Source organism: Crocuta crocuta, unplaced genomic scaffold, assembly GCF_008692635.1.
Source record: "Crocuta crocuta isolate KB4526 unplaced genomic scaffold, BGI_CrCroc_1.0 scaffold318, whole genome shotgun sequence".
Taxonomy (NCBI): domain Eukaryota; kingdom Metazoa; phylum Chordata; class Mammalia; order Carnivora; family Hyaenidae; genus Crocuta; species Crocuta crocuta.
The window spans coordinates 85,527-93,672 of NW_027531425.1; the positions used below are offsets into that span (position 1 = coordinate 85,527).

At 47.0% G+C, this 8,146-nt stretch overlaps 1 protein-coding gene across 1 annotated transcript in view; it reads left to right on the forward strand.

Annotated features, from left to right (window-relative positions):
- Window positions 1–759: 759 nt before the first annotated feature.
- The window catches only part of EIF2D (eukaryotic translation initiation factor 2D), an 18,650-nt gene continuing 11,263 nt past the window's right edge, over window positions 760–8,146 (forward strand). Inside the window, exons 1-6 of the mRNA XM_077771972.1 lie at window positions 760–1,018; window positions 1,303–1,386; window positions 1,883–1,973; window positions 5,552–5,659; window positions 6,885–7,141; window positions 7,623–7,740. Coding sequence (XP_077628098.1) covers window positions 760–1,018; window positions 1,303–1,386; window positions 1,883–1,973; window positions 5,552–5,659; window positions 6,885–7,141; window positions 7,623–7,740 — 917 coding nt within the window. The remainder of the gene's footprint in view (window positions 1,019–1,302; window positions 1,387–1,882; window positions 1,974–5,551; window positions 5,660–6,884; window positions 7,142–7,622; window positions 7,741–8,146) is intronic.

An 8,146-nucleotide genomic window follows, 5' to 3' on the forward strand; every position in this document is an offset into this window, starting at 1 on the left:
GCCTCCAGGGCACACAGCGGTCCCTCTCAGGGAAACCCAATATTTCACACCTGTTGAAGAGTTTTGAAAAATATAACTGGAAATTTGCACAACACTGTGTAACATATCACACATTACATCAAGCGTTTCTCATGGAAACTGTAAGATGTAGGAACTACATCCACATCCTTCAGAGAATGCAGATTTTAGAAAGAATAAGCCATTGGCCCATTGCTAGGGAGACGACAAACCAAAACCTGATTCTAATCCAGCTCACACTTTTTTTTTTAACAGGCAACGTGAGTTTATTTAATTAGTTTTGGAAACACCTCCCTTTCCCAAATAACACCTGAATGCAAAATGCAATAACGCTTTGCAAAAGTTACCTACAGGTGGTCAAAAATATTTTTAAATCGATTTGAAGATCGTCTGTAATTTTTTTATTCATAACACGAGGGGCAAACCTGGGACTCGGGCAGATTCCCCGTTATTGTTAATCACTCCAGCTAAATTAAAAAAAAAGAAAATCCGGAGACTTCTAGCGTGCAATAAAACGGAAGGACTTTCACACAAAATCCCTTGAGAAAACCATTCTAGAGGGCTACAAACGAATAGAACACAAAGGTCAAATAATTTTGTGGGGCTGAATTGAATCAAAGGGAACTCAAGACGCCCTAACGCATACTGACCGGAAACGAACACAGCCCGTGCACCCACCGCTGGATCCCTGGAGGCCTGAAGCAGACAGCCGCTGGCGCAGGCGCAGACGCGAGACCGGGCATGAGGCGGCCCCGCCCCCCCGGGGCCCCGCCCTCCCTGCTTCAGTTCCGGGACGTCTCCCTGGGGGCGGCGCGGACTCCGCGGAGGCCAGAGGCGCGTAGCTGCGCGGCCCGGGTTTCCAGCCGGGCGTCTTTCCCAGCCGGGCCCCAGCATGGCTGCCCCCAGCGCGGCGGGTGGGGACGGTGCCGCGTCCTCGCGTTCCTGACAGCCCCTGGCTTCTGTGCTCTGCTGGTCTTCCCCACGCCACGGCAGCAGACATGTTTGCCAAGGCCTTTCGGGTCAAGTCCAACACGGCCATCAAGGGGTCNTGAAACCCCTTGAAATCAACACTAAGCTGTATGTTAACTAACATGAATTTAAATAAATTAATTTAAATTTAACAAAACAACAACAGTGAAACCTCTTTGGGTCTCACAACCTGTTCTTTAGCATTCAGGTAAGTTCCTTTACTGTCCGTGAAATAAAGTGACCTTGGTGTTTGGCTCTGCGAGTTCCCCAGAGAATTGACTTTTTGACAATAACTTCATGTCTCTTTTTGCGCAGTGTACACCTTGTGGTCCTGTCCTGACCTCCTCCCAGTGTTCACAACGTGGCCTCCGGTGCTTGAAAAACTGGTGGGGGGAGCAGGTACGAGGATTTCCCTCTATTCTGGTTATTGACTGAAACCTGCTTAGTAAGGACCAACTATTCTAATAAATGTACCATTTCCCGTGTTCATACGGTTGAACAATGGAATTTTCCCCATGTGTGTTTCATCTCTCACCTGGCTGCTTCCATAGGTCCCTCTGTGACCCCATTGAAAGGCCGCAGTCAGCTTTGGACTTTGTACATCAATAAGAAAATAGTTTGTGAGCTTCCATATACTGTACATTAAATCAATAAGCTAAATTCAGGAAACCAGAATAAAATAAATCATGGAACTGGACTCGGTGCTTCGGGGTGACCACTAGTCCCTCAAGGGAAATGGTCTGATACTCAGGTTGCCATCTTTTAATTTTCATTATGAATGACCTAGCTGATACTCGATAAAGGTTTGTAGTTGAGCGAATGAATAAATGATGAAGTAGGACTTGAAATCAGAGGCAAAATACAGGTTGTGATGCCTTTGTTTTGCTTGCTGCAGATTTGATGCTGCCGGGTCTCGTGGTGCCCCCTGCTGGTCTGCCTCAGGTACAGAAGGGTGACCTCTGTGCCATTGCCTTGCTGGGGAACAGGTACTGTGCCAGCCCGCTGTTCTTTGGTGGAAAATCTTTGGTAAAACCGGGGAGGTGTTTGGGAAATGACAACTTCCAAAGCTGTCATAAAGGAGTAAAGGAAGAAAAAGCAGCTTCTTCTGAGGTGGGCCCCTGTGGGCACGGCAGTGAGCCTGTGGGGGTGTCTACATGTCTGGGCCAGGTGTATGTGCTGCTGCTTTTTTTTTTTTTTTTTAAGTAATTGTACATTTACAGAAGAGTTGCAATCAATACTATCAATACTGAGGAATTAACATTGGCACAGTCCTATTAATACAGTTTGTAGACTTTATTCATATTCCCCCAGTTTTTCCATGAAATGTCTTGCCTTCAAGAATCCAGTCTAGGGGCCCCTGCGTGGCTCAGTCAGTAAGTGTCTGATTTCGGCTCAAGTTATGATCTCCTGGTCTGTGAGTTCAAGCCCTGTGTTGAGCTCTGTGTTGACAGCTCAGAGTGTTTTTTCTTTCTTTTTTTCTCTCCATCGGGAGGGGACCCTACTAAATTACCCCTGTGATGCTTGGACCCGTCTCTTTTTTGTCAAAAGCATCATCTTGGTTTAGAGGTTTATATTTTATAACAGTATTACATGAGTGGCCGTCCTTTTTAACCCATGGCCTCAGTGAGACTGCAGACAGACCGTACAACCAGGGGAGTAGGCAGNTCCCCACGTTTCTAGCAGGCCAGGGTGGCCTCGGCCAATCCTATGGCACAGAGTAGAGCAAGAATTGTAGTAATAGTGAGAAACAAGGTGTGATAGTGCATCACAGTAAAGAAACAGAGATGGAAAATAAGGACAGTCTTTTGTTTCACTCCCAGTTTCGAGATGCCAGCTTTACTCTGCGGCAGTGAATCCAGGGACCCACTTTAGCTACTATTATTATAATAGGAGTGGACAGAATGACAGTGAATGGGCCCCTCCAGAAGGGTTTTAGGGGTTGGACATTTCACTCTTTTATCCATATTGCATCTCCTGGCTTAAAGGGGTTAATGTCAGTGGTCAGATTCACAGGCAATCACTTCTTGACCCAGTGGTGTAAGGTGGTTACGGTAAAGCCAAGGGCCTACATCTGTTGTCTTAGGGTTAGATTATCTATCTCATTTAGATCTTCCCTTAGGCCCTTGATAATGGGGGGAGGGTATCCATTAAGGATTTTATGAGGAGAGAACCCCATCTGTTTCTTCAGCCTCCCACTTGCAGCTGCAGTCTGCCTCCCTGAAGGTCCCTTATCTCTCCCTGCCTGTTACCCCTTTCCCTATTCATTCCTCCCCTGGAATAGGGCCCGTAACTGTTGTTAGGGAAGAGGGACAATGACCGTTCTGGCTTTTGAAGCTGAAAAGGGATGGTGTAGGGGTACAGCAGTTAGAGTCTACCCAAGGGTCGGTTGAGTGGCCCACAGTGTGGTTTTCCAGAAGGCTGGGAGGCGTGAGGCGGCATAAACATTAGCAGACACACAGAAAAACACAAGGTAAAGATTATACTGACGGACAAGATAGCATCTTACGATGATGTCTACAGTTTCCCCTGTCAAACAATCTAGGAGAGACCCTGATGTTTTAAACAACATATGTCAGGGAATCTCTCATAACCCAGATGATGGAGGAGCAAGAGCAATTGATGGTGGTGGCTCTGTTTTTAAGAGTTTGGCCCTAACTTGTTTAAAAAAACCTTTTTTTAAGCATCTAATGCTTGTGATGTATTATTTAGAGTTGCTGAGTGTAAGCAGACAGTTTGTTTTATTTTGAGGGTGCAAAACTTCCAAGAGCCAGGAGTTCTACTAGAGAAAGAGTCAAGCCAGCCATTTACCATTATTAGTTTGTAAATTTTTACGTAAGCCAAACGTGGGTATTATTTTATAAAGCAGAACTGTTTTTGTGTTTTGTGCTTTTCTGTCTTGTAGGGAAAGGGCTTTACAATTAGTAAAAGTATTGAAACCTAATCGTCAGTCCTTTCTGGATAGCCCCCAGTTTCTTGACTGTCTGGGAGAGGAGTTGGTGGTTGATTTCACAGGCTGCCACTACTTGCAGAACTATGCTCTGCTAAACAGGAACAACACACATGTGGAGGATGTGGAGGCCGGCACCAAGGGCATCGCCGTCATTTTCCCAGCCTTTGGATCAAAGGAGGAGGAATTTTCATCTTAACCCAGTGGATTTTTAAATTCCATTTATTTTAGCCTTAGTCCATCCTGACCACACATAAAATTTCTTTTTAAAGATTTTCTTCGCTAACTTTGTACAATCTTTCTTTGCATTTAGATTTCGTCCCAAGACATTTCTCTCCAAATAACCAGCCTCATTCAGGACAAAATTACTTTTTTTTAACCTTCAACAGAATCGTATTTCCATTTCTTCTATCTTTCTTTCATATTTCCTACTTTTCTACATAGAGTTGCTTTTCTAATTTTTATCAGTTTTAACTACGTTTAGCAGAATTTTAACTCTTAGAAACGTTAGTCTCCAGTGAAAACTAAGTAGTAACCAACTGTGTACTTTATGTCGCATGAAAATTTTTCTTAGATGGCAAACTTGTGAATCCATTCAGCATAAAGCATGTTTTCCCATAGATGCAAGATTCTTTAGTTTCTCAGAAGCACAAACCTACATCTAGTAATTAGTGCTTTAGCCTCTTATCTCGTTCAATATCCAATGAATTCAAGCTCAGTTTATCATGCAAGAAAAACTAACATTTTAGGTTTCCAAAATTTTTAAGTCTCTTGACAATTACCCATGAAAACTTTGAGACAGACAAAATTAACTCTTATTTTAAGTCACCTTTTTGCTGACTAAATGCAACAGAGATAACAAGAGCTTATTTGACTTTTAGAAATCCTTAGCTAGAAAAAAGGTTTATGTATTTAATGCTGATAACTCTGAAGACATGTCTGTTTTAAACCAACAAACTTTGGTATGCCAACTTTGTTGGTATCCTTTTAAATACCAAGTATGTTCCATCTGTGTCCATTTAAGAGTTATTCAGTTTGTTCCCCATTGTCAGTTTTTACCTGGGGCTCCAGTGGGGAAATCTGAAGTGTGTGGTCTTCATTCCACGACCTCTGGGGTGGGAGGAGGAGCTGATGGCGCCTGAGGCATTGAGGAGCCAGTGGTACAGGTGACCCCCCAGGTGGTGCAGAAAAGGAGGGGGGAAGGGAAAGCAGAAGAGGAGAAGTATGAGCGAAGGCAGAGAAAGAGGATTCCCAGTGTAAAATCTTGTCAGCTCAGACAGAGGAGCAGACTCCAGGTTTCTTTTGTTTTGTTTTCCACTTAGTGGAATCAGGCAGTCCATTCAGTCAGGAGAAGAGAGGGAATTTCCCCAAAACAAAAGGAGAAACAAAAGGAATTTCAGCAGCTGCTTGGGAATATTGCTTAAAGTCCCCATTCTGATGTAGAATAACCAGGGACAGTTGGCTCTGATTATCATAGTCACTGACCCAGGAAATGAACAGGAGACAAGTCCCCACACAGCCCCNTGTGATGTTAGCATGTGTGTGGAGAGATGGTCCTGATGTGCTCCCTCCTGCGAGGCTATCCCTGACGTGTGTGTTTGGCTTCCTCCTTCTCAGAGCCCCCGTCGCCGTCGGAGTTGCTGCCATGGCCACAGCCGAGATGCTCGCTTCAGGCTTGAAGGGCAGGGGCTTCTCTGTGCTCCACACCTATCAGGACCACTTGTGGTGGGTTCTGTGTTCCTTGTGTTGCAGAGATGGCTGGCGGGGGGGAGAGAGCACGGGGCCTGCGTTCACAAATGAGAGCCTGGGTCCGTGCCGTGATCTTTGGCAAGTTGCTGATTCCTGACTTTAATTTCTTTGCTATTGTGGAGAAAAAAATGGATGGTCGGATGGATGGATGGATGGATGAACAAACTTTGGTGCTCAGGATGGGTTCCTTCCAGGGCTAAGGGGGTGAGGCAGGGGNTGGATGGATGGATGGATGGATGGAGAGAAGGATGGATCGACGGATAGATGGATAGAGAGGATGAATGGATGGATTGGTATAATGTTTTTTGTTCTTTGGAGAAAAATTACAGAGAACTCTGATTATTTTCTAGGTGAATTCTAGAATCCTGGGCCTAGAAGAAGGCCTTACGGACTGTCTGCCCTGCCTTTCAGTACAGGGATGTTCTTTTTTTATATGGGTCCAGTCAGTGTGGTTTTATCTGCCGCACACATTTAGACATCTTCTTGCCCCCCGGCGAGTTCCCAGAAGTTCTCACTTCTGAATCCAGATCAAAGCAGAGTAGACCCTCAGGCACCACAGTCACGACCTGATACTTTTTGTTGTTCAAGTTCCCCATTTCCAATCTCCACCCGATCATGGAAGTTATGTTTTCTCACTGTAACACTTGCTTTCTCAAGCCATGTGCCAGTTTATTTCTGGTCATTTTCTTGTCATTTTAAGCAAAACAGTACTTTTCTCAAAAGCTCTCTACCTGATCTTTTGGCCGGGTGATGTGGCCTGTTGCTATAGACGCATCCTTACAAATTCAGCCCCGTGTCGGAGCCCCTCATGTGATTAGCATTGGCCGAAGCCTGCTGTGCTGCAGGTACACCCTTGTTGGCCTGTGTGCCAGCAGACATCTGAGGACGCAAGTTGGGGAAAGGGGGAGAGGGAGAGACAGAGAGAGAATCATAAGCAGGCTGCTTGCTCAGGTGGAGTCTGACACAGGACTCAATCCCATAACCCTGGGATCATGAACTGAGCCAAAATTAAGAGTCGGATGCTCAACCAACGGAGCCCCCCAGGTGCCACGAAATAGAGTTTAGATGGGCGCTCAGACTCTGCTCTCCCCTGGCCACCACCGCCATGACTCCTGCTCTCTCTGGACTCCCAGCTGACCCTGAGCAGGATTGGAGAATGTCGTGGCTGCTGCCTGGCATTTCTGACATGCAATTTTTCCAGGCGATCTGGAGACAAATCTTCTCCACCTTCCCTTGCTCCGCTGGCCCTGGATCCCCCAGATCTCAGTGAAGAGAAGGGGTCTGTCCAGGCAGACCCCGCCCTGCAGGGAGACCTGAGGCGCCTGACCTTGGAGGGAGAGGAAGAGGAGAATGGGGAGGTTCAGCAGATTTGCGGGGAGAAGGCCCTGTCAGAAGCCTCGGAAGACCCCAGCATCAGGGGCCTGAACCCAGAGCCCACAGACAGCAAGACCCTTCAAGGTATAGTGCTGGGAGTTGAAGGACCTGCCTCCTGTCAGTTTAGGGAACGAGCTTTGCTCCGCTTCTGACTAGAGTAGCTCTAGGGGAACAGAACGTCCTTGTTTTGGATGAGGGTGGTGCAGCAGGCCTTTGGCATCTGCCCTGGAGTCTCTTCCACATGAGTCGTGTTTCCCTGGTGCCAGTCTGTCCTGGCATTTGGACTGTTTCTAGCCCCAGAGGCCTCCACAGTTTCTTCAGGCTCTGACTTCTCTGTCAGAGAAGCACTTGTTTCTGGCCGGTGGGACCTTGTGGCTGGACCTCTTCTCCAGGGTCTGCCCTCTTTAAAGGCTCAGTGCTCAAGAGAGTCTGGGAGCTTTGGTGCCCAGGATGGGTTCCTTCCAGGGCTAAGGGGGTGAGGCAGGGGTGGGGTTGAGCGGGGACTGTCCTGCACCAGGCATTCTGTAACCGTCAGAAAACCGGGGCTCTTGTCTTTTCGTTGCAGAGCAAATGGATGAACTGGTACAGCGATGCTTTTTGCATGCTTTAAAATGCCAAGTCAGAAAAGCTGACCTCCCTTTACTCACCAGCACGTTCCTTGGCAGCCACATGTTGTCCTGCTGGTACGGAAGGCGTGGTGTGGGCTGGAGGCCGGGGCGAGGGGCTCTCTCTTGTCCCTTGTCCCTGGGTGGTGTGTCAGGACAGGGCTGACAGGAGAATTGGTTGAGGGACATGCTGTGGAGAGAGTGGAGTGGACGGTTGATCTGGCAGATAAATTTGGTCCAGACTTTTAAAAACTTCAACTTTAGCCAGCAAAAGGATGTGGATTCAGGTTAAAATTCCCTGGATTCTCCGAGCATTGCTTCAGATGTGGTGATTCCGGGCCATCTCATGAGTCAGGCAGCCTGTCCTATTTGGGAAGAGTTCCAGGGCAGCCTCTCTGGAATGTTCAACCCCTTCACAGGTTACTTTCAAAGTAGGTGGGCCTGGGTATGTTGTGTTAGGAGGAAGAATACATGTGAGTCCCAG